Below are 26,058 nucleotides of genomic sequence, written 5' to 3'. Positions count from 1 at the left end.
ACTATTCATGGTACCTAGTCCTATTACAGTTACATATCAAATTCTGGTTTCAAACCATAGAAAAAGCTTAATTCAAAAACTGGTTGCTGTACATCCTGAATTTCAGAACATTTGCATCATTCTTAGTTGAAGTTCCCTCAAGGATTATCCTGCGAATTCTTTTTTATCTGCTATAGTTTGCCTGCATGAGTCTCCAGAGCCATTTGCCATTTCCATGGCAACAAGCACAGGCAGGAAAATCGCCAGAGTTTCCTGCCATTGTGCAGGCCTTTGCTGTTCTGTGAGACAGGAAGCAGGAAGCGGGCAAACAGGAAATGGGTCAAGCAGCAGTTCCCAACCCACTCCAAAACCTGCACGGTATTATTTCAACTCTGGAGGAGTGTCTTTTTTTCCAAAAAAGAATCCAAAAAGGTAAACAGACAGCTGAAAAGTATTTTCTCATATTGTTATGGGAAACAAAAACCCACGCTAAATCTGAGAAACCAAAAGGTCTTCACAACATTTGGAAGACTTGCCTGTGCCAATCTAAATACAGAAGTGACGGAAACTGAAAGGCGGATAGCAAGTTCTTACCAGTGTAAGGCAACAAGCAGTTGCATTTGTAGCCAGCCACATCATCAATGCAGGTCCCTTGATTCAGGCAGGGGTTAGACGCACACTCGTTGATATTTGTCTGGCAGTTGGGACCTAAAACAATGGATACATCATTAAAACAAATCCGGACCAACTCTGCCAACACAATGAAACAGATTTACAGAGAGCAAGACACGTTCAGCTAATTAATTCGCTATAAGGATAGTTCCTCACCACTGAATCCAACTCGACAGGTGCAGACATAGCCGCTGGTCATGTCTTTACAGGTGCCTCCGTTCATACAGGGATTGGACTCGCATTCATTGTTGTTGATGTCACAGTTTGTACCGCTCCAGCCAGGGTCACAGTCACATTTGTAGCTGATGAGAGAAAATAAAAAAGTGAAGTTAAAACCATGCATCAAGAGGCGGTTCTAATCTAAAAAGGACCTCAGTGCAAAGTTCCCACTGCAGTTCTACAGGAATAGGCTTACCCATTGACACCATCCTGGCAGGACCCGTGAATGCAGGGGTTGCTGTTGCACTCATTGACCTCAGACAGACAGGTGGGATCGTGGTAGCCCTCTGGGCAGACGCAGGTGAAGCTGTTGATGCCGTCCCTGCAGGTGCCGCCGTTGTGGCAGGGGTTTGAGGCACACTCGTCGATGTTGATGTTGCACATTGTACCTAAAACCCCCAAAAAAATCCAAAGCAAAAATTGAAGCATTCTCCATGACGGCACAAAAAATAAAAGACCACCCACCCAAATTTAACATTAAACAATTGAATGTTTCCCCTTCTTTGGAAACCACCTGTATTTAACCTCAAGGTTATAATTGGGTATGTGGTTTCACATGACCTCTGCAAAAAAAAACACTCCAGAACTGACTCACTTGTACTTTAAGATCACACAAGTTCACACTGGATCCCAGCATTGCACAATACAAGAAGCCAAAATACAAAAGGGGGAAACCGATTTACCCTTTAATGACTGCTGGTGACTGCATACAAAAGGCGGAAAGCACAGGCCTTATTTTACACATGACTAAGCAACGATTAATCTACCCCCACCCCATTCTTATTAATTAAAAATGGTAATGGACAGGGTGGTTTCTCAAATTACAACTCCCTTTTTGTTATACATTTCAATGCCTCTGGGTTTTTATAAGAAATAAAAGGAGCACAAGAGGGGGGGGGGGGGTGGGGGGTATAATCTAGGCCTGTAATTCTACACAGCAGTCTGCAGCCTGGCAGAAGAAAGGCTCTATTCAGAAGAGCTCTCAGAGTAACGGTTGGGCCACTGCGGCTTGATAATACGATGATGAGGATCATCCTGAGCAGGTGAATGAAGTCCGGGCCCCACTATTATGCAGCTAGGTGCAGTCTCCCTCTCTGTGTCTCTCATGATCAAACAAACCAGTTAGGCAAGGCCAGCAACACGATACCCATGGGACTCCCTGCTTTCTTGATGACATTTTGCTCCAGTTTTTTTTTTTTTTAAACAGAAAACTTGCTACTAGGATACACGCATATCAGTTTTTTCATATAAGCTGCCCTCGAGTTGAGAAAATGTCTTGTTTTATTTGGATGTAGTACAGCATGTTTCTCAAAGTTACACAAATCTTCCTCCGAACCCTCCCTTTTGTTTTTCAAGATGATCTTTCAAGCGTTTTAAATCCGAGCATCGTAAAATCTTTTGGTAAACAAATAGGGCAAAGACTTCCACAGATCTGCTTCCAGCTCAGGGATTGAGCCCATTGTCCTCCGACATGAAGCAGGTAACACTAGACCTGAATGTTTTAAACAAACAAAGTAGGGAGGCCACCTGTCAAACCTGTATATCAGTATGAGCTCAGACTGGGTCCCGAGTGAGTGAGTGAGTGAGTGCGTGAGTGAGTGAGTGAAAGTGTACCAGCTCTTACCTTTGTAGCCTGGCTCACAGGTGCACTCGTAGCCATTGATTTTGTCGATGCACTTGCCATAATCGCAAGGGTTTTTCTCGCAGTCGTCAAGATTTATCTCACAGTTTGCTCCTAGAGAATCACAATCAGACACCGTTCAGATACAAACACAGTTATTTTGCAACAGTCTTTCCAATTTAGACTATACACAATGTGTATTATATTAAAAAAAATCTCTTTATATTGTAAAACAAAACCGCAGGAAAGCACACCTGTTGTCCCCTTAGGGCAGTTGCAGAAGTAGCCATTATTTCGGTCCTGACACGTTCCCCCATTCTGACAAGGCTGGCTCTGGCACTCATTGATGTCGATCTCGCACCGGCGGCCGGTGTAGCCAGGATTGCACACGCAGGTGAAGGTGGCAATGCCGTCCTTACAGGCGCCGTAGTGACAAGGATCCGGGTCGCACTCGTTAATATCGCTTTCGCAGTACATGCCAGAATAGCCTACGGGAGGCAAGGTAAAGTTAGCGGAACAGACCAAAACGCAAAATGGCTAACATTGTATATAGTTTTGCATGCAAGTCGCAGAGTGTATAAATATAACACACACCTTCAGTACATTCACAGGTGTACTTGTTTGGCCCATCCACGCACTTGGCTCCATTTTTGCAAGGTGTACTGGCACACTCATCAATATCCACCTGACAAAGAAACCCGGTGAAACCTGCAATGTCAAGGAGAGAGATTTGCTTTAAATGAGGACACATTGCACTTTAGCAGAGACCAATACAGTGGTGTGCTTCCTACCAGTTCTAAAACTGGTCTTTGCATTCAAATTCAGATTGATGTCAGAAACACGTTCTACAACAATTCTCTTTGAAATCTGGGTTCACACTGTGAATGAAAACGTATATAGGCCTCACCAGCAGGCCTCAGACAAAAGGGTTACTGTTTTATGAATGCGGCGAGGACAACAAACGGGCTGCTCCTTTTGTCCTCTTAACTTTTCCATAACAATGACATTCTACAGCTTCTTGCACTGTTTGAACTCTGACCTCCTCCCATTGCCAACAACTGTTCAAAACAGCGTTCAGGTTTCCTTGTAATGAGTTATTCCAATTCTACTTGGTTGTCCTTTACCTAAAGGCTCTTCATTTGAAATGTATGTGAATATTGAACAACAAATCAGATGCCTAAAATTACATTGTGTTGTATGTGACTATTTTCATTTTTTAATTTAAAACACTCAACTTCCAATCAAGAAGAAAACTATCAATAGTCTCTTAAGATTCAACAGCTTTAAACTACAGATCGACCAGTTGCACTGGAAATACCACAAACTCCAATCTCTATCTGGATTATAGGTTTTTCTTTAACAGTCTTCCAGCCCTCCTATGGAAATCAAACAGTCAAGGCTACAGTCTTCGTTTCCATGGATATGGTGTATAGGAAAGTGAAAGAGGAGGCCTACCCCTATTCGCAGAATAAATTCTCAAGCAAAAGCAGAGACCCTGAATCAACCACCTCCCTTCCTGTTACAAAGATGAACTGTGTGTGTATTCTACGCTGCAGCCTTCCCTCAGACACTCCATTGAGTCGCCCCGTCTTTCTTTCCTGCACGGACCCTTTTCAGCTGCTAAGCTTTTTTTCTGCTCACTGGGCAAAGCTGTAGGTAGCCTCGGCATTCAGGTTTTTACAGTTTTGCTTCTAGAGGAGGCCTTTGCTCTTTCTTTCAAGGGGCAGACTTTTTCCTGTCTAATAATTTCATTGGCTCCCTCTAAAGAAAAATCAAAGGATTAGCCAATACAAAACCCCCATTCACACTTTGCCTGCATTCATTTCCTTTTTAAAATACCCAGTGCCTTTGACTGGCTTACAGTGGTCCACCAAGCAACCAGGAATCCAAGCTACTCTAAGAAACTACTCCCTCCATTTAAAACCAGGACTGAAAACTAGGTCAGGACACATATTAATCTATTAATGAACCCTTAAAGCATCTCAATGCACTACTACCAATTGGTTTTAAATATATTTGACTCCCTACAACGTGTTTGATTATTGTATTGTATCTATATTCATGGTTATATCCTAGTTAAAGTTTTGTGTAGATTCTTCACATTTAAAAGTTGGGAAGAGAAAACTTTAAAGCTCCACACTTTCTCGATTTCATGTCTTAGATTAAACTGTTACTTAAGCCTCCCTCCTATGGATTTTCCTACATTTTCAAGCCCGTCATGCTAAGCCTGCCCTCCAGGCATGGATTACATTGTGTCTCAGTTTCCAGTTGAAAGGCCAGACTGGGGGGGAGGCTCTATCGACCCTCCCTCTCTCTCTCTCTCCCCCCCCCCCCTCTCTCTCTCTCTCTCTCACCTGTGGGGCACTCGCAGTGATATGTGTTGATCTTGTCAATACATTTTCCGTTGTTCAAACATGGACTGCTGGCACACTCGTCTGTATTGATTTCACAGAAAACGCCCTCGTAACCTGAAGATTAAAACATAAAAAAAAAAGCTATTTAGGGAGGCTGAAGACATTCAGTATTCAAGCAGATACTGTTAAGAGAAACTAGATTCAACGAAAATTACTCCACAAAAAACTAACAAATATAACAATAATGAAGATAAAGCCTCTGCGTAGTGTTTCGAGCCGTCAAGACTAGGTTCGTCAGCTGGTAATAAAAAATAAAAATAAAAAATTGATAGCCACAAATCCAATCCATACAGCTCTACACTGAAGTTACCTGGCATGCAGATGCAGCTGAAGCCTCCAATCTGGTCCAGGCAGGTCGCGTCGTTCTGGCAGGGGCTGGACATGCACTCGTTCACATCCAGCTCACAGCGAGGCCCGGTGTAGCCCTGCAGACACTGGCACTGGAAGGAGCCCCTGGTGTTGATGCACTTGCCCCCGTGCTCACAAGGATTGGCACCTGTAACAGCCCGATTATTAGATTCCCAAGCCTGCCAGATATTGGCTTAAACACACAAAAAACAATATACCCTGGCTTTATTAAAAGAAGTCATTACCTAGAGAACACTCGTCCACATCCTGGTTGCAGGCAGGGCCCATATAGCCTTGAGGGCAGGTACAGATAGCCTTGCCGTTGACTGGGTTTGTGTCACAGTTCGAACCTTTCTGGCAGGGGTTACTGATGCAGGCATCGTCCAGGTGGCACAGCAAACCTGAAAAGAAGCAGAAGAACAGCAAGCCGGGTTACTTTATGTCGCTTTACATGCATGCAGGAGTATCAGTAGTGAGAAGAGAACACAAAGAAATAAAAAGTGCCGAGCATTTTCCCCCTGTGTTCTGGATACTGTTCTTTGTCATTACGGGTGAAAAAGTAGCGCAAGGTTCTTACCTGTCCGGCCTTGTGGACACTCGCAGAAGAAGGAGGCCACGCGATCGTGGCAGGTGGCCCCCAGGTAGCAGGCAGCGCTGGCGCAGTCGTCGATATTCTCGCTGCAGTCATCGCCTGTCCAGCCATTGACGCACACACAGTTGTAGCCTCCGTGGGTGTTATGGCAGGTACCCCCATTCTGACAGGCATTGGGCATGAGTTGGCATTCATCTACATCCTCCATACAGAACTGGCCTGCACAACCGAAACAAGACAGAATCTATTAAAAATCGCACATTTCCCGCTGACTCTTATTGTGGTACGTGTTAGCGACCCCAAGTGGAAGCTTACCTGTCCATTCAGGTGGGCACTGGCAGTTGTATGTGTTCACACCATCCACACAGGTGCCTCTGTTCTGGCACTTGTGTTCAGGACAATCGTCAATGTTCTTGTCACAGTTCTGACCAGCAAAACCTGGAGGGTGAAACGAAGTACATAAATCAGTTTACAAAAAGGTGCACCATCAATATGCAAAATGTGATCACGTTTTACCCAAATAGCTACTTAGGGTTATTTATATTTATAAATCAGGCGGTATAACATTCAACTGCAGTCGGCCTACATGCTTGGAGACCTTTTCAATCATGTCACAGTTTAGTTGTATGTGTTAGAACCGTATAAAAAAGTACAACGAGATGTCTTTTGCAACATCACCCCTGATATGAAATGTTTAAAAATCAACCCCAAGCAAGGAAGCAACCCTGTTCCCCTCAGACAGCTCGCTGACTGAAATCCAAGACTGATGAACCTGGAATCAGCAAGAAGAATCAAGAACAGCAACCAGAGAAACAGAAATGACCGAGAACAGATTTACAAGATGTCTTCCCTTATCAAGATGAATCTGTTCTCTCTCACACAACCAGATACAGGCAGGGCTGTTAAAAGGATTTTTTAATACCTCGCCGGAACTTGAGGGAGGAGAGTCGGAGAAAAAAAGATCAGAATTGCATGACGGGGAGGATAAAGGAAGTCTTTTATTGCATTGCTGGACTATTTTAATAGCAACAATCAAATCAAATTATCCATCACCACATGAGATCGCCATGCATGAAAAGGTTAAACTTTGTAAGGGTGTTGTGCTTTCAGTTTCCAACCACAAATCCTATAGCTTTAAAGGCATATTATTAATAGTAAAACCACTAGAGCTTTCTGACCAATGAACAGCACAATGAACTAGGCAATTATATAATGCGAGGAAAGACTTCAATACCAGCAAGCAGCTGTAACAGGAGCCCATCCTACAGAAATGTTTGGGTTCCCTTGCTTTTAAAACAGCCTGACGTCTATACTGTGTGTCCACAGGTCCCTGCCCTGTCTAGGCCACAAGGCTCTGCTTTTCGGATGTTGTTGTTCAGATGTTTCCTCCTGATAGCATGTGAACATTTCCCCGCTCTCCCCCATTCACATACTCACACAGACACACGGATAAGAAACATTCAAGACCTCTAACCTATTACTCCATACAAAAGCACAGCAACAGAATCATTTTACATTGGGAGGGAGGTTAAAAAGTATGGTAACATTTTTAATTAAGTACAGTTCATACCAAGAAAGACCTGTGTTAGGTCGTACATATGGATCATATTCCACTTTGAAAGGCCAACCTTTGCTGGAACCTTTGCACAATATATATATACGCACACACACACACACACACACACACACACAGCAGTGAAGGCTCACTGTACCTGGCAGGCAGGCGCAGTCGTAGGAGGTATCTCCAGTTTGCCGGCAGGTTCCCCCGTTCTGGCAGGGCGAGGGGTTGCATGGCACGTAAGGGATCTCGCAGTTCTTTCCAATGTACTGCTGCTGGCACTCGCACCGGTAGGAGCCAAACTCGTTGACGCACTTGCCTCCGTTCTGGCACAGGGAGGGGCTCAGGGCGCACTCGTTCTTGTCTTGCTTGCAGGATGGGCCGTGGAATCCCGAGGGGCAGCTGCAGATGTAGTGCGCTTCAAATGGGGAGCACTGGCCGCCGTTGGCGCAAGGGTTGGAGGCGCAAGGATCAGCCTGTTGACACGTCTCACCTGGGAGTAGTAGTGAATTAAAATGCGATACTAGTTCAGCATCTGAACTTAATTTCATCTGTAAAGCTACCCAAGTACATATTGTTTATTTGTTTTTTACCTGACCATCCTGGCGGACACCGGCATTTGTATTCCTTGAGGCTGACGAGCTCACAAGTCCCTCCGTTCCTGCAGGGGTTGTTCAGGCACACGTTATCAATGGGTGTGAGGCAGAGACGGTCAGTATAGCCAACACGGCACATGCAGGTATAATCCACTGTGTTGCCATGGTTAAACGGACGACACGTGCCTGCGTTCTTGCATGGCGAGCTGAGACAGGGGTTTGGGTACTCACACCTGCTGCCGAAATAGTCCATGGAACATCTGGAAAGACAATGACATGACACGGTAATTACAGGGGGACTTAGCAGTCAGTTTTAGCTGGGAACAAATAACCCTTCACTTTACAAAACTGATAACTTGGTTGCTTGTTTTGTAAAATAAGTTATGGTGCCACACACTGAGTTTAGCTATCCCTACAGCTTATTTGAAGCCAAAAACCAACAAGCGTTCAAAAACCTGATTAGAATTATTTTGGTTTTAACTAGTTAAAAATTAATTTTGTTTTTACATAACTATTTGTCCTGGTTTTGGAAATGTGATTACTTAAAAAAACACCCCCATCCCTAATGCTCCATATCCTCAGAGTTTAGGCCTCTGTGTATCCAGGCTCCATTTCAGCATGAAGTGTTAATCAGTATTTTTCACCCAACCATGTTGCCCAACCAGATTTGCTAACCCCAGTAATTACCAATCCAAAACAGAGGTTTGGGGAGGGGGTAGTCTCCAGTTCCTTTTGAACCTGATTGTGCATGGGAATTCTAAATGGGACTGACACGCCACTTCACCACCTGCCCCCCTGCGTTCCCCAGAGACCACTGCGCCTATAAATCACCAACACAAGAAAAGGATGGTCACTCCTTCACAGGCACCCTCTTGCTAAACAGGCAGACAAAGGCATTTGGGGTCACTGACTGCCAGTCTGCCAAACTACTTTAGTATATGTGTGGGGGTGGGGGGGGGGGGGGGGGGGGGGGTGGAACGACTGTTAGACTGTACCTCTCTCGAAATACTTCCCTGAACAATGGAATTGCACCCAACCCCTCCCCCCTCCCCATACAATTGGATGACCAAAATTCCCACATAATTAAACATATGCTAATGTGTCTGTGCACTCTCTGTCTAAAATAAACCTGCAAAAAAAAAAAAAGAGCCATTCATTACCAAAAGGAAAAATCTCACTGGACAACCCCTTGTCAACAGCTCTTAGACAAAAAAAACCTGCCGTCTTCATGCATTTCAGCTCCCTTTTTTTGTAGGACTCATTCTTTCAAAAAAACAAGGTACTGTCTATGTCTGTTCTTTTGAACTTAGAGCTAACATTGGGGAGGGGTCTCTACCTGAATACCCTGTATTCTTTTAGCAGAGTAGGCCTCTCCAACATCAATCAGGACTGCATAAAAGGGAGAATAGTTTGCAAAATTCTCTCAAAGTCTTTACAGATTCTATAAAAACAGGGCTTTATAGCAGAGTTGGCACCACCACAGCATACTGCTACCAGCTTCACTATTCTTTCCAGATGATACAAAAGATGTTATTTTTCAAACATGACAATGCTAAAACCCGCAAATCACCAGACACTAACAAATGCTCCTCTCCTCTGTAGCGGGAACAGCAGTCTACTTTCGGGGGGGGGGGGGGGCATGCTGTTTTTACAGTGTGGCTCCTGGGGTTTAGTAGGTCTAAACTTTTGCTCATGCAACAAAACATTCTGGTGGATGCCATGGGCTTCAGAAAGCACATTTGGTAAACACAACGCTCCACTTAACGGCCCTACACAGCGTACTCTGCAATGCACTGTCTGATTCGATCCCATCACTTCCCTGGAGATCAAGAGCCTTGGAGTTATTTGATCATCCCCAGTCCAAAGCCCTGCATACATTGCGTTAAGCCTTTTGGTACACGATTCTGTTTCACTAGCCGCGTATTTCATTAGTTTGATGGGAGGCCAGCTTGTTGCATAAACCTTGTCTTTAATGTTTTGTTGACTGAAGTTATACACATAGAATCCTTCTCATAGGATTAGTAAAAAAAAATATATACAAAATAATAATAAATCATAAAATGTTCACTTAAAAGGTTCTGGGGTCAGGAAAACAAATGGGTTGACAAAAGACTTCAATACAAATACATGTTGTAATGGACTGATACTTCTTGACGTTTATCTGATGGCTGCATGTAGCACGACTGGATTTAAATATATTGTTTTTATTTTCTGAAAGCTTGTGTCTAGATATTTTTCCTTTTGTAAGAGGGAGATGTTTTATATCTATAAAAAAAAAAAAAAAAAGTAAATGCTATTTGCGTCTCATTGTGTCCGGGAATTTGCAAGGATTCTTGAACATCAAGTAATGAGATTTTATTATCCCAGCCAAAAAATAAATAAATAAAAAATTGGGGATAATGAAGAGGGGCATCTGCTGGCCTCCCAGAAAGGCCACGAGGAGCAGGTGCGCATGTTAATGAGCGGACGGCAGCTGCTGGCCGCCCCGCCACCAATCACACGCAGGAATTGGCTTGTTGAGAAGAAAAGAAAAGGCCGGGCTCCTGGCTGGCTGAACGGCGTCCCTGCAGCCTGGGTTCAGGCATGCTGTCTTTATGAGTGGGCTCATTGTTCCAGCAGCCTTTCAGAGCTGACCGAAGGCATGCTGACTCCAAACTGCGAGAGTGTGCATTCAGCTGTTAAACTTACCATCGCTCATTCTCTCGCTCTCTTTTTTTTGTACTACTGCAACTCATTAAAGATCACACTTGCATGCAAACTCAACGCCGCAATATTACAGTATAAGAACACGGTTTTCTCCCTCTAATAATTTCAGCCTTCAGTCAAAACTGGACACAACAAACACGCAGAAATTAGAAATACTAAAATACAAAAATTCAAATGACAAACGTATCAACTATACTAGACTGCTAGTTTCTCTGTATTAAACCAAGACAGTTTCCAGCTAGCTTCTGGCTCAATTTCCTCTGGAAGAACATCAGAAAAGTCTACCAATAACGAAGATACATGTATGGAGAAGTCATATAAGGCTGCAAAATAAAACCACACACAGCATGCAATGCAGTCTTACTTTTCTGTTTGCCCGGTGCCCTGAGTGAGAGGCGCCAACTCTAAAGCCTGCTTGTGCCCTGGTCAACACTCCTGAATGAAACAGATCTGGCAGCCTCACTTTGCAGGTCACTGTGAAATCTCTCACCCTCTTTGAAATAACTTTAGTCTCGCCCTGGCCTGATAAAATCCCCAGTCTGGGGGGAAAAGCGAAGATCTTTAGTCTCCCTTTTCACATCGCTGCTTTAGTTACACACCGTGCTCTAAAAATATTTGGAACTTCAGTTCCCCAGCGCACGGTGCTGAAGAATTCTTGCTGTTTATTTTTTAACTTGGCAGAAAAGTGTTAAATACATGGTCAGCAAAAAATACTCAAGAAAGCGGCTGTACTCTACCTGCTCACTAATTACCACTGAAAACCTATATGAACGTTTCTCCGTTTTAATTGAGGCTGGCTAGTTCCACAAAATACAACTGGCTGTTCATTAAGTTAGTGTTAAATTATTAAACTTAAAAAGGTGTATGGGTTTAAACCAAGTAATGAATGACTAATTGAATAATTAGAATGTTTAAAAAAATAAGAGGCAAAATGTAAAAAGTAGCACAGGCCAGAGAAATTGATTTATTATCAATAGCCTGAGGCATTTCACTCTAATTGAACCCTATTCTTTTGCCAGCCAATATAAAAGAAAGGCAAAGCTCAGCTCCATCTCCTTTGTGCAGTAGCCACAACCATTAGACTTCCTGGAACAGGTTTCTTTCAGTGCAGTAATGTGCTTCCCAACACAACCCATGGCAGATGTTTCCATGACCTCTGACCCCAAGCTATTTGGAGCTGTGATGTTTTCCTCCTCAATGGGCTAAGCTGCCATCTGCCACTCTTGGTATCCAGGCACAGTGAAACGGTACCACACTTGTGTGTTTAAAAATGTCAAAACTCTGGAAAATGCCTTTGAAGGAAATTGCAAAGCACGCCTTACACATTAAAACAAAGGGCTTTTTCTAAGATTAAGTAGCAAGTGTTGAATCTACGCCAATTATAATGTGAAATGAATGGTCTCATCTCTAGGAAATCTATCAGTAATAGCCAACTGTTCTACTAATTAAAACCACTGCAATTGAGAATCTTCTAGTGAAACACAGAATGCAGCACCAAGATTGAGTGTGAAATTGAAATAGTAAAGTTATGCTAAATGATCAAGTCAGCCAGCTTTTAACATCACATATTCTTCCTATAAATGTAGGACTTCCCAAAGACTAACTAGGACTAGCTTTTGGCTCCATATTACCCATTGAGTAACCTTTCCAGCAGAACATCTGCTAGATGCATCAGATCTGTATTTTGCCTGTGAGAAAACCTACACTCCAGGGACTGGTGGTTTGAATTAGAGGTCTGTATCTTTAGGCTAATTAATGGTGCCAGTAGCTCAAAGTGATTGTAAAACAAGTAAGTGCTTCTAGGTGGGAGCAGGTGAGTTGCACACACTGGCAGTAATGCATACTCTATATACTGTAGTATAGCTGAGATCTACCAGCTGTCATTTACCAACTGCTTATACTGCTAAAACCGTGCCGGTGGTTAAATCTCTGGTCTGAACTGCACTTAACTGCAAGTCGGTTAATAAGGATTTTGCTACACTTAGTTGAGAAATGTGATCTTTAATAACAATACGTTCAAGGCAAACACAGCTGGGTAACAATGCGTCTTATTAAAGTTTGTTTCCTCCTACTGAGGTTGACAGAATGGAAGGTGCAAAACTGGGCTGGGTAGTAAGGGCCAAATACTTATTTTCTTCTAGATCCATTTAAAGTTCATCTGAAGTAGGAAGCAATCAATCCCGTTACTTTCTCGGTTTACTCAACCTATATCTTTGATGGAAACCGACTGCCCCTTTCTGCGTCAGTGCTACTGAGCTGTTTTAATGTCTAGTCTGTAGATATTCTCATATCTAGGTTAAGGTCGGTCTAATGCAGCCATTCAACCTACTTTAAAATTATGCACCCCAGCACATTAAGCACTGGAGCCTTGGAGGCCTTCCTCTCACCCTGCAAGACTTCAAACAACTGCCTAACCTCTCCCAGTCAATAAAATAAAAGATAAAAAAACAGTAAAAAGATCCTGGCTGTCTGGAGACTTGGACTCGGAATACGTTCTTGGCAACAAACAGCATTGAAAATCCCTTTTTGCTCATTAGAAATAACCATTACACACTCACTGATTCAGTTATTCAAAAAAACATTCATACACTGGAAAAGATGAGAACGTTGGAGAAGATTTGGGTCTGTAAAACTAGATGGTACAGGTGGGGAGTTTAATGAATGAATCCATCATTTAAAAAATCTAAAAAAGGAACAAATGATGCTTTCTTGCCGATGCATATTTTATTGTGGTTAAAAAAAAAAAAGACGTGCCAAGTATTGCTCTCAAAGCAAAATCTTTTTTCAAGAACGAGCATGTTTAAAAAGGGCCCAGATTTGCAATACGAAACTGCTGGATGACTCAAAACGTACAGTAGGTGTACTGTACCTACCCATTTCCCATACATAAAACAACGCTTTGAAGTATTCAATACTGACTTTCCCCCATATCAAGTTAAACATCATGACAAATTTCACCACCTAGTTAAAAAGATGCAAATTGCGCTGGGGAAATGAGGCAAGGGTTGTATACATGTTTTTAAGAACATGTGTACAGCTGAACAGGTTTGTATGCAGAATGTACTTTGGAATATCAAATATCCTGCAAGCTGAAGTGCCTTTCTCTTGAAAGTTGAATCCATCCGAACCCTAATTTACAAAAAGCCTCTTCTCAAAAGAGAGGCCTAGACAAAGACAGGCCCTCATTAAAGGAACAGTATTTTGGAGCTGCTGCTGGCTTCACAGGGTGTAAGAGGGGGAGGCACTCACCTCCAACACCTGCCTCTGTAAACCGCATGTCTTCTGTTCAAGCTAACCTCTTTTCAATAGCGCACAGCCACATGTAATTAGAGGGATAATGAAGCAGGTTGGGATAATGTTACTTAAGACAATCTTGCAATCAGAAGAAGAGGCTCTCAAAAACAGATGGGCCTGCTTGTGACTGCGGGAAGAATATATATTTTCTTTCTTAAAATCACAATCCATAAGAGGAATTTGGTTTGCTTGTCTGAATCTGAATCGTGTGTTGCTGATTGTTCTAGTCAGTACAATTTCTTTCACCTCCTGGATCTGGCTTTTAAGAACCAGCCCTAACTCTGTACCAATACATGGCCATATTCTTTACTTTAACAACGACTCAGTATAGACCTGGGCTCAATTACACTTGTAAATGTGCAATTTATAATGAATTGCAATTACAATGTAATTGTAAGCAACTGCAGGTGAACCTTGACACCTGCGTAATTGTACTTATACCATATCAATTACAGTTCAATTACACATTTTCATCCAATCATTATTCTTGTATTTTCAATCACTTAACTACCCCACAAAATAAGTTGCAGAATATGTTTGTACCTGTGATGACTGTCAAATGTGTGAAGTTGTTTATACTCTTTAGTAAAATTGTATAATACAGAATCACAGGAAGAGACTGGACTTCCTGGAATACAGTAGATGTATCAGTAGTACCCAGCTCGTTAGATGGACCTGGTGTGTTTAAATATAGGGGTCTCATTAATTACTTCCACTTTGAATCGACACTTCATATCTAAACTGTGTAAATGCAGCTCTCAAAGACATGAGCGCATTTACATCTGGAAGAAACGACAACACGAGAGCCATCCAGTCAGAGTAATATCATCCAGCAGATATGCAGTTACACAGGAAATAGGGCCCAGTGCCAACCTTGCTGGATATTTGAGGGTCTGTTACAGTAAGCGTGCCCGTAACAAACCATGCCGTCCACCATCAGTGGGGCACCATACTGGTGATGGCAGGTGTTCTCAATGTACTGGAGATGGGGGAGGCAAGGGAGGGAAGAGTGCGTCCTCCTGTTTCAGAATCAGCACCTAACCCACCATGATCTAGAATATTACAGCACACTATATTATTCTCAATTAGTTCAAAATGTGAAACAAATTAACTGCACTCTTGATGGTTTGAAAATGTGGTTTTGTGTTGAATTGAGTCGAGATGCCATCTGCAGCGCTGCAACTTGCTCATTTGAGCCTCCATCTGAAAAAGGTATCCGCTATGGTTTTTGTAACTCAGCTTTGGTCCCCCCTCGCCCCCCTAGTTGCTGAGGTTTCGTGCCTAGGCCTCTCGCGTAATTTCCTATCTCAAAACATCAGTGACAGTTCAGTGTTGTGTCTGTCGATATCTATGGGAAGCAGACCAGTTTACAGAAACGAAACTTGATACTGTCAAATAAATAAAGTCAGATCATAAAAAAAGGACAGTACACAGATCCTGGATTGTCTTGCGGTTTTCTGTTCAATTCAAAGAAGGTTACTGAAAATGCACATACCTTTCACATTTAAAACCTTTTTGGTCAACATAAATCCACTGAAAACTATGAAAGAAAGAGAACACACACCGATGGCAGCATGCGTCTGGGTGCAGAGCCTCTGGTCTTGTTGGATTCCTCCTTTCTGTTCCCTAGTTACCCACCTTTTCACCTCTGAATAAGGAAGGCCAAGACTTGCCTACCCTTCTGACTCAAAAGCCTGTATCCATCAGACATTAAAATCATCCCAGTATCATTTTGTAAATTGACAAGGGCAGGCTTTTAAATTCCTGAATTCTCAAGAGAGAGGTCACATCCTGTTATTTTCTTTTCAGTGGGGCTTCTTATCTTTTTCCATTTGCCGTTAAGGGTTAGAAAGGCCAAGGGTGTCTCAAAGCAAATGGTCCCCGGGCTAGAGACGACTGCTGGGAGTTGTTTACATAGGTGTGTACGGGATGATTTTCAAACACCTCCTGTATCACACAACTGTGATTTAAGAGATGAGTCAGGATATGGGTAAGCACCCAACAGTTTGTTTTCCATAAAGTAATGCATATGTGTCTTAACTTCCCATTCTCCAACACCACCTTCCTGAAACATAGTGGGTTTCATTTGTTTTTGTTTTTTTAACCAACTGCTGTTGGAAGCAGAGCACCCCTGGGAATCGGCCTGACCACAGTGAGAAGTGAAGCTTAAACTGACGGTCAAATAAGTTCACCACAGCAGAACTGGGATAAAAATGACTACGCTCGGTTATTTTGGTGAATGAAAACAAAAACACAAGTCTGCTGTTTTGGCCCGGCCTGCGTCTATGGAAACTGAAACACTGATGCAGACAATTTCAGCCGGAAATATGTTTTGACAGCCTAAAGCAAAGGCTAATTGAGAGTATACACGGTTTGTATCATTAACATACCTAAGCAATCCCTGAAGCATAGTTTCTCACTCTGGGGCCTGAAAATCTCATGGATAATTGGTATTTTAAAAAAAAATTAAATGTTTAATGTTCTACCTAATGGTTTAAGGCAGTAACTGTTTAACCAATGTTTCTAATCAAAGCCCACCACAGGTCCCAAGAGACTTGCTGAAGGAGGTGAAGCACAGCTCAATGCTCTGGAAGCAATCTTCTGAAAATGTGACTAGAAAGTGCACACAGTTGTTTAAACAGAAGACAGATAGTCTCCAACAAGCCACGTGCTTTTTACAGCTCAAAGAAGAAAATCCTCTGCAGTAATGAGATATGAAACTCCATTTCTATTTTTTTTATTTTTTTTTATTTTCTCAGTGCTTCTGGCCAGGTCGCTTTGTTTGACACAGCAAAATCCCACATCTTTCCTCAAAGCTGCAAAATCCACTTCACTCAGATCTGAAACGTTGCTTGTGTGAGCTCCAAAATTAGCATAAAAAAAACAAAAGGAAGTGGCTTTGAAAGTTCAGAGAGGCAAGACGCTGCAACAGCGGAAGGTCAGGAGGCAGCATCAAGTAATCAGCACATCCTACTTCCAATATGTCTTAAAGCACAAACATGTTTTCTAATGTTTACTGAAGGTTATTCATCTTTTTTATAATGGAATCAGGCAGACACAGGGAAGGAAATAAGACTCCCATTGTATAGCAGTTTGATCCATTCCTGGTTTTACTATAAATTGAATAAGACCCACCTGAGCTTGTTACCTATACACTGGGGCTAATCAGGCTTGTACTAAAACATGGAATGAGTAAACTGCTATGCAGAAGGAGTCTTATTTCCATCCCTGCAGATACAGATACTGTTACTGTTAAGCAGGCGAAGAGATTTGTACAGCATCCAGTGCACTTTGTTTGGGGTTGACTGTGTTTACATGATAAACAAATCTCCCGGGCAATTTGCAAGCATGACAGGTGAATCCTAGTATATGAAACAAGTGCACACAGTACTACCCCCTTAATAAAGAATTGTTGAAAAACCTCTTCCTCATAAACCTATAGCCGTTGCTTATTGTTCCACAGTGTGACGTTGCTGTGCCCTGCTAGCCAGCACTCTGGAACGGACTGTTACACTTTAGGAATTTCACTTCATTAGATCTGAGACATTCCCATCAAGCTTAATTAACCTGCTGACAGGGGCACCTACCCCCATGCTGGTCACACATTAACACAGGGTCAGGGTACCCCTACCTCAATGAATGAGCTTGACTGCTTCACAGGAGTAACCCACCTGTCACTACTCAGAGATTATTCAGTATTGCAGCCTAGGATGACTTTCACAAAACAGAAATTTAAAAAATAAGCCTTCTCACTGCACTTGACTGAACATGAAAAACTACCACATCCCACCACAAAACAGGCTGCAACCAAATGGACTGAATCACTGAAAATCAAAGCTTGCCTGTATACCTGACAGTTTGTTCAGAAGTGTGAAAGGTTTTGCCCATTCACTGTGCATAAGCAGTGCTCAGCCTCACATTCAGCTTTGTTCAACTACCTTACAGACTACTTGCACTCCACTTTCTATGTTGCCATAACCATTTAACAGTGTGGTATTACACTGTGCCTCTTAATACTTTCCCACCTCCTGGTACAATAGATACAGACATTAGGCTCTGTCTTAATTCCAGTAAACACCAACAAAAGATCAGAATAGCCTATTCAACAAATCATTATATATAATTACCTATCCAGAGCCTCCCTCCCCCCCTTACATTAAAATGATCTCATCTCCAGTTTTACAATAATAAAGGTGACTTGCTATTCCTGTTTCACATCAATATGTTGCCAATATTGTTTTCTCACTGTTAAAGGACAGCCTTAGCTTTAGTGCTATTGTCTTATTTATGTCTTAATTGCCACAGGAAAGTGGATTCTACCAGCGTCATGCAAATGACAAACTAATTCACTGTTGTTGTTTTCACATACTGTGTATTACAAATAAAATATTTCTGCAGCAGTGTATTTTAAGACCGGCTAGAATCTTATTGAGTAATTTCACAACCGACACAACCCCACCTCTTCCTCCTTTAGTTACACATTGTACCATTACAGAAACGTGCGACAAAGCCACGAAGAGGAAAAGACTTCTCATGAGAAAACAATAGCTGAAGGCAAGTGACCAGCATAAATTAACTAAACAAGAAAGCAGTATGGGAAAAAAATTAATAAAAAAAAAACAAAACTGCTTCACACCTTGAGAAACGTAGTTTGGTGCTCACATCTCAGTGGACTAATCTGAAAAAAAACAAATATTCCTACTTGCTTTTTTGTAAGCATATATGCCTACAAGGCATAGAATTTTGGCTTTAAAAACCAATGCCATCTACACATACTTTTTTTCTACCCTCAGAAACAAAAGACAACGTTCACCACAAAAGCCACCGAGATACAACAGGTGCTTCCAACAGCACTGCCAACCAAATTTCCGTTCAGCAGTTTAAAGAAAGACAAAACATGGAAAAGCCACAAAAATAAACTATCAAGAAAACCAATGATAGGAGTTTGATGTTTGTCTTTAGGTATCCCTTTCAGCTAAGCTCAAAATAAAGGGAACAAAATATGAAATCATACACATCCATGCACAATTTCATCTTTGCTTTTTTTGTATTAGATTTTTTTAAATTCCATGCATTGGCTGAAGAAAAAAAAAAGGGGACCAAAAGACAACCCTGTTCTGCTTTTGGGGAAAGAAAAATGCTTTCCCGTTGTTGGAAAAGCTTCTCTCATCTAAAGTATTTATTTCACTTCACTTTCTAGTTGCAAGAGTTTGAGAGGAGAACATGGACAATAGTGGCTTTGTGGCCAGGCTACACATCATGCCAGACAGAATGAAGATCTGGACGCTAGCCAAGGTGGTTCATTTCATTCAGGATCCACTTAGAAATGCAAAAACGCAAACTTGGGATATTTCACCCTCTACTTTACTTCATTACTAAGATTGTAACCACGATTAAGAGTAAACAGATACCACTGCATTAGTGCGGACTTGGAGAGCCAGTATTTGCTGTTGGTACAGATTTAACTCAGAGTGCAGGTTGAGAGAATTTGCTTTATAACTGAGTGAGCACAGTTATACAAGCTGCTGGTACCCAGGATCACATTGGAATTGAGATGCATTTCAATGGGAGCTCATTCTAGATGGAAATAGAAATTGATAAATTATTTAGATGGAACCCGTCTTATACAACATTGACCATTTGATTATGTATTTTTCAGAATGCTATCCCAAAGCAATCTAATTAGAGATCATTGCCATATGTACTCTTAAATGAGAATTATTGGATGCATTAGACAAGAAAGAATGCCCATTCAAAAAAAAGAGAGAGGAGGGAAGTGGGGGGCTGAGCATTCTGGGAAGCCACACAACGATTAGTCACACAGCATTAATCTGCTTCCTTACAATAGCTGCAGAGTTTTAACCGAACCCCAGCTGTCGCCCCGTGAAAGAAAAGAGAAAACAAGATTTAGAGCATCAAGCGTCCAGGAGACTTCTGCTAGAGAAAAGTGTCCTGCATTCATTAGTGACTTCAAGAGAGAGGGGGGTTAAGATGCAGGCCTTTGTCTGCTAAATTGCTCATGTGCCTAATTAATTTGCAAGAGGATTTTTTGTTTTGTTTGTTTTTTGCAGATGCCTGGGCAGAGGTAGAGCACCAATAAGAGAAGACACCACAAAAAGATGCTCAATGTTGCCAGGGAAAGTTACTATTCAAACTCTGGCATGAACACTCTCCAAAACTCAGACGGTTACAGTGCGTCTTCATCAGTATAGAAATGGAAACTCTGAAATTAGGAAAGAAAGTTCAAAGAAAAAAAAAAAAAGACTGGCCCTGTAACTGTATTATTTTGTTTTTTCAGTGTTTGTGGAAAAGATATACTGGAAGTATGCCATTATACTTTTGGGTAGAAAGTAGAACCTGTGCACACCACCTCATTGGAGCAGAAATGTTGTTTATCATTGCTAACTTGACTTCTGGAATTGTGGTTCTGACTTTGTAAACTTACTTGCATTCCCCAGTTCCGCCTGGGCCATTGTCACATCTCCCACCATTCAAACATGATTCAGCAGGCAGGAGTGTGCATCTTGAACCTGTTAAGATAAATACCAGAGTTATGTTCAATTTAAATCATTCCCAATCACTATGAAGACATTTTGAGGCCTGTTTGTCCCGTTAAACACACTAATCAAAACATCCATCCATTATCTGTAACCGCTTAATCCTATAGAGGGTTGCGGTGAGCCAGAGACTAACCTGGCTGACATATGGTGCAAGATGGGACTACACCCTGGACGGGACTCCAGTCCATCGCAGGGCAATTAAGGGACAATTTAGAGAGGCCAATCCACCTAGCCAGCATGTCTTTGGACTATGGGAGGAAACCGGAGTACCCAGAGAAAAACCCACATGAACACTGGGAGAACATGTAAACTCCACACAGACAGACCCCCGAGGCCAGAATCGAACCCAGGACCCTGGAGCTGTGAGGCAGCAGCGCTACCCACCACAGCACCCACTAATCAAAAAGATGCTAAACTTTATTCTAAAGTGCTCTAGTGGTAAAAATAGGTAATGACAAGTAGCTGTATGCTTGCTAGTTCGCTGTATGCGCCACTGGTGGACAGACACCCTTAAGATTAAAGAAATGCTACATACAGTACTCCGTGTTTAGTTTGGCAGCTAAAGCGTGTCATGCAGTCCCTTTGTGTGTGTGTTTTCTTTCTTTATGTACTTCAATTTCATATCAATTCCTCTGTAAAGTGGCCTCATGATGCTTAAAAACAGTGGAGTTGTGTGTAATTCTGGCGTGCGAGTTCGTGGGAAAAAACAACAGCTGCAGAGCAGGGGTTCCTCAAGAGTTTAAACAAAAGGAGAAATCGGAGTCGTCCTTTGTGGTATAGGGGAAAAAAAACACTGATGTTGCATTGTTTACTGCAGGGCAGGATTAACACACACTATCCCCCCCACCCCCCGGGCTTCCTCAACCCGCTAGACAGAGCACGCTCACAGACATCTTGCGGTCTTCAAAAAAACCAGAGTACGTTGATGTACTTTGAGCTCTGTCACCGCGCTTTGTTGTGAACACATTTCTAACTTTTACAGCGGCATCTGTATGGTGATCTAACTTCACTTTCAAAATGCGCTACTTATTCATCAGTTTGCTAAAGTTGCTTATTTCAGAATTCAACCCTAAAAATATAAACACAAATATCAAAAAAGTAGTCGACTTCCCCTGAACAGTTTCACTTTACGCCAGCTTCTTACCGTAACTTTGATAAAGTGATACAGTAAGTAGCTACTGTGAGATAAACACCAAATGACACTAGTAGCTGCGAATTGCTTTTTCGTTCTGAAGCAGTGCGATAGAATTTGGGCATCTGACACACTCTTAGTTGAATCACATAAGGTCATTTGAGTCATAAATGCATCTTTTAAAAATATTAAAATGATATGCAATACATTTTCCCACAAGAAAATGTGTGAACAAAACGTACCTGAACTGATGCAAATATCGCACAATCATAGGTTAGTTGAAAACCTGTTCCACACATTCTGGTTCTCACTCCTACATATTATTGTGTCGCAAAAGCACAACAAAAGTCCCCCAAATTTTGATTACATACAAGGGCGATAGAGAATGAAAAGTGTTAGACGTCAAGTAATATAGTTATACCCATTTTCTAAACGGCACTTAGGCTGCATTTATACACACCACAAAATCGTTGTTTAAAGTATACGCTAACGCTGAAGCGTAAGGAACCTCATTAGAAATAAAACAAATATACGGTCTGCTCTACCAGAACAGAAGCAACAAGTGTCTTCTTAAGCGCGGAACAAGCGGATTCTCAGGATCCCAGAAACGAAACGACCAGTCCATATTCTGTTGTTTTTTTAAGTCAATTACAAAAGATATTAAGATTGGGGTACTTTAAAAAAAAAACAAAAAACAATGTTTCTTGTTAGGTAAATACACTTTTGCACACAATAAAACAAATAGTACCACCCCCAAAAAAGTCGCACACTACAGAAATTCGTTTAATTCAATTCCTGGTTTCTTGTATCAGCCCCTTCAATGGGAAAGTGGATACTTGCACTAACTCTTCTGTATTATAGCTCTTGCAACTTACCTCGTGTTAAAGCAACCAGTGATATCAAAAATATTAGTTTCACAAAGAAGTGATGCATTCCTTCTCTTCTGCTTTAAATATTCTTAATAATTCCACGTAGGGTTAGCATAGATCCAAACGTTTTTTTGATCTTTCTTCCAAGTGTTTAAAACATATATAATATCCTTAATAAATAAATCCCAGATTACTCCTTGGAATTGATCCTAGTGGTGCGTGTGTGCTGCTCTCTCATCAGCTTCTCACGTCTAAATGATTCAACATGTCAAGCACAGCAATCTCCACCCGGCACTCAGGGGCGTTATCCTTCCGCGCAGGTACTTCTGAAACAAATCCTTTTCTCCTAAAGCCGTATCTCAAATATCATTGGGAAAATCACACCTATCTGTTCAAAGTAGCTTTGCACAACAAAACAACCTGCAGTTAGAACTACTTTAATGGACGGTTGCGATTTCTGTACAATTAAAACAGGAACTATGATTTTTCCCAGACAGAGCACTACTACTATAACAGGACTTAATAAAGTTTTGTGTGTGTGTGTGTGAGGCGGAGCGGTATGTCTAATTTGCAAATCAATGATGGGATGGCTTGGGGTAGCAGCTTGGTGACACAGCGGCGCTGCTTCTCTCTTTTGTTTATTATGGTAAGGAGAGCTCAAATCCCGAGAGTTATCTGCGGAGTTTGAGGGTAACAAAGGGATGAATACAGCAATCTAAAACGCTTTCGTTTTAGACCAACTTCAGTGTTTTAACGTGGCCGCGTACTGAAAGAAATGCCGGGTCGCCATAGAGAAGTATAGAAGTTTGTCACCGAATCTTGCTGCATCTTACTGAAATAATTGTTTTTATAAGAACCCAGTACTTTGCGATTATCATTTAGGTCAAACGCGGTAGTGGCATTAATTTGTGGTGCTAAGACCTAGTAACACCTAAGTGATTCTTGTCATGCACAGGTCTACATAAAAGATGTGGTTTAAAATAATAATAATTAAAAAAAAAATGGTAGGGTCGACATTTACATAATTGCTTATAGTTAACCTGTCAACAAAGGGACTGGGCATGAGGCTGTAGCCTCATGTTAAATGTTATTATTTTTATGAATACATCCTGATACTGCCCCGTATTGCTCATTGGAAGATACCTTGTTTTGTTTTGTGTCACCGATTAACCACAAACAGGCTAGTTTCTGTCTAAGTCCGTAAGTCACCCAGTTACAGCAAAGTAAAAAAAAGTATAATCACAGACATTTACAAACTATTAAGAAAATAAAACCGTGTCAACTTGTCTGTTCAAGTCACAAAACTGGAAATAAAAGATGTAACCCATTTAATTTGAGACCTTTCAAGTACTGATGGGCAGTATACAGATAGCGGTTAGTTAACTTGGAAGACTAGGTCGGTAATCTTTGTATAACATGTTGTATTGACAAGCTCTGTACATAACCTCCAAAAGAGTGCATTCTAGCTTGCTGTTTTGTGCATGATATAGTCACTTTTTAAAAAAACGAACATGGCTCTGGAGTCACTGTTGTGAAAGTTTAATTTAGGAGTGGAAGTTTAATTTAGCTCATTTTGTATCAAGCATGCACAGTGTAATGGTAGAATGAGCCTTCAGCTTTGGTGTGTAGTTTCTACATAGTGACGGTAACTGCAGGTGCTTGAAGTGTAACACACCAAGTTTACCTGCCTTTTATTAAAACTGGATGGGTGTGGAAAGCTTTCTAACGTCTCAGAACACGCAGATTCTGGCAGATCTCCAAAGTTGATACCTTTCACCTGTAATGGTGCTGCTGGAAGATTTGTTTCCCCAGACTCACAAATCTTTTTATTGTTGAGGCAAGTTAATATCTGAACATTAAACTGTTAAATTGCACCGAAACTTTTTTTCAAAGTATATTGCCTAGGGGGAAACTGTTGTTCTATGTGTATACATTTAAAAGCTCAAGACGTCATCATACACAGCTGACGTGAGTAAAGCACATGATTACTGCTTTAAGCATTGCAGAACAGCAGGAGACAGACAATATGGTACAGAAATCACACTATAGAAAATGATTGTGATATTTAAAGACAATATTTCCTTCATTTTTAACAGAGCATATATATATATATTTTTAATTTCAGGTGTATTTATTTAACAAGGAATTGAGACCAATGATCTCATTTACTTAATCTTCTGGCAAGCCATTAGAATAAACATTTACTGTCCCAGCAGCCCTCAGAATACTAAAATAGCCACAGAGGCCAATACATAGGTGTTATTGAATGATAATATGATTTTGGCACATTTGCTTCTGCATTGACATGTTTGGGTCCACAAATATGTGGAAGGTTGGTCGAATTGCACCACAGAACTTGGAAGTATAGCTGCACAGTATGTTTAGATTGATCCCAGTCCTACTACAGGGTAGAAAAACACACATTAGTCCTGCACCCAGTCCTGGGTTTCAGAACTACCCTCAATTAAGTATATTATTTATATGATTAGGAGGCGGGAGCTTGTGCAATCAGACTCCTTTTTAATTTGTTCCTCCCCTGTAACTGCAAAAACAACTCCTAACAGGCTCCTGGTCAATTCAATAATATACCTAAACATGGGTATTTCGGAAATCCAGGACTGGGTGCAGGAATAGAGTTTGTTTCTAACCTTGTTTAGTATTGTGGTTGGATTAAAAGATCTCCTGCGGGGGGTTAGCCTAGGGATTATTCACCTCATTGAGCTTCAGAGGAGACTAGACAGACTGGACCCTGTCTCTTAAATTTGAAATAGTGTCTTGGGTTAACTTTATACCATTTATGATTTTATAGACTTCAATCAAGCCCACTCTTTCCATTCTTTTTTATATGCTGAAGAGATTTAATTCTGTTAACCTGTCTTCATATGTCATGTAATTAAGTCCTGGGGTCTGCTAGGGCGTCTTAGCATTTTTTTTTGGCTCACCAAACTGGGCCTATCAAGAGAAAACAGCATTAAAATAATAAGATACTCTTTAAGTAGGAACATGTTTATCATGCAATTATATATTGAATGTGTTTTTAATATAAACTGGCCCTTATATTCACATTTTCACATGGGCAGTTTTGGTTAATTATAACAAATAGGCTTATTTTCTTTAAACAGCAGGTACTTTGAATACCTTTATTTTGTACCCACTTTAATTCTTGAAGCATGGTTATCACTTTGCCTCACAGTAAAGCTGTTATGAAAGCAGCTGCTTCCACGTTTAAGCACAGCATTTCTGTACTCTGTACTGGTTACTGCTTCCACATGTGTTACCATGAGTGCAGTGTGATTACACCTGGTTATGTGGTTTTATTTGCTTATTCCGTATGCATATTTGAATCACGCTACCAACGTTTTTTTATTTTTATTTTAGTTTTTGAACATTTCTAACAGCAATTAATTGGTGCTGTTGACTAATTGGGACAATGTATTATCATGACATCTACCAGTAAGACTAATACTGAACACACCCTGAACACAGTGCATTATAAAA

The 26,058-nt window shown here is 41.3% G+C and overlaps 1 protein-coding gene across 1 annotated transcript in view; it reads right to left on the bottom strand.

The window, feature by feature from the left end:
* LOC117422323 (neurogenic locus notch homolog protein 1) overlaps positions 1 to 22,866 on the bottom strand; it is a 34,428-nt gene extending 11,562 nt beyond the window's left edge. Inside the window, exons 1-15 of the mRNA XM_058987041.1 lie at positions 22,567 to 22,866; positions 20,445 to 20,529; positions 7,997 to 8,259; positions 7,558 to 7,896; positions 6,161 to 6,283; positions 5,831 to 6,064; positions 5,499 to 5,654; positions 5,216 to 5,401; positions 4,846 to 4,959; positions 3,086 to 3,199; positions 2,746 to 2,979; positions 2,495 to 2,605; positions 1,067 to 1,259; positions 808 to 953; positions 574 to 687 (exon numbers count right to left, since the gene is read on the bottom strand). Of these exons, the coding sequence (XP_058843024.1) occupies positions 574 to 687; positions 808 to 953; positions 1,067 to 1,259; positions 2,495 to 2,605; positions 2,746 to 2,979; positions 3,086 to 3,199; positions 4,846 to 4,959; positions 5,216 to 5,401; positions 5,499 to 5,654; positions 5,831 to 6,064; positions 6,161 to 6,283; positions 7,558 to 7,896; positions 7,997 to 8,259; positions 20,445 to 20,529; positions 22,567 to 22,624 (2,470 nt within the window). The 5' untranslated portion in view covers positions 22,625 to 22,866. The remainder of the gene's footprint in view (positions 1 to 573; positions 688 to 807; positions 954 to 1,066; positions 1,260 to 2,494; positions 2,606 to 2,745; positions 2,980 to 3,085; positions 3,200 to 4,845; positions 4,960 to 5,215; positions 5,402 to 5,498; positions 5,655 to 5,830; positions 6,065 to 6,160; positions 6,284 to 7,557; positions 7,897 to 7,996; positions 8,260 to 20,444; positions 20,530 to 22,566) is intronic.
* Between the last annotated feature and the right edge of the window lie 3,192 nt (positions 22,867 to 26,058).

This window comes from Acipenser ruthenus, chromosome 15 (assembly GCF_902713425.1).
Source record: "Acipenser ruthenus chromosome 15, fAciRut3.2 maternal haplotype, whole genome shotgun sequence".
Lineage (NCBI taxonomy): Eukaryota > Metazoa > Chordata > Actinopteri > Acipenseriformes > Acipenseridae > Acipenser > Acipenser ruthenus.
The sequence above is the reverse complement of the archived record's forward strand: the minus strand, read 5'-3'. Positions and strand labels throughout refer to the sequence as shown.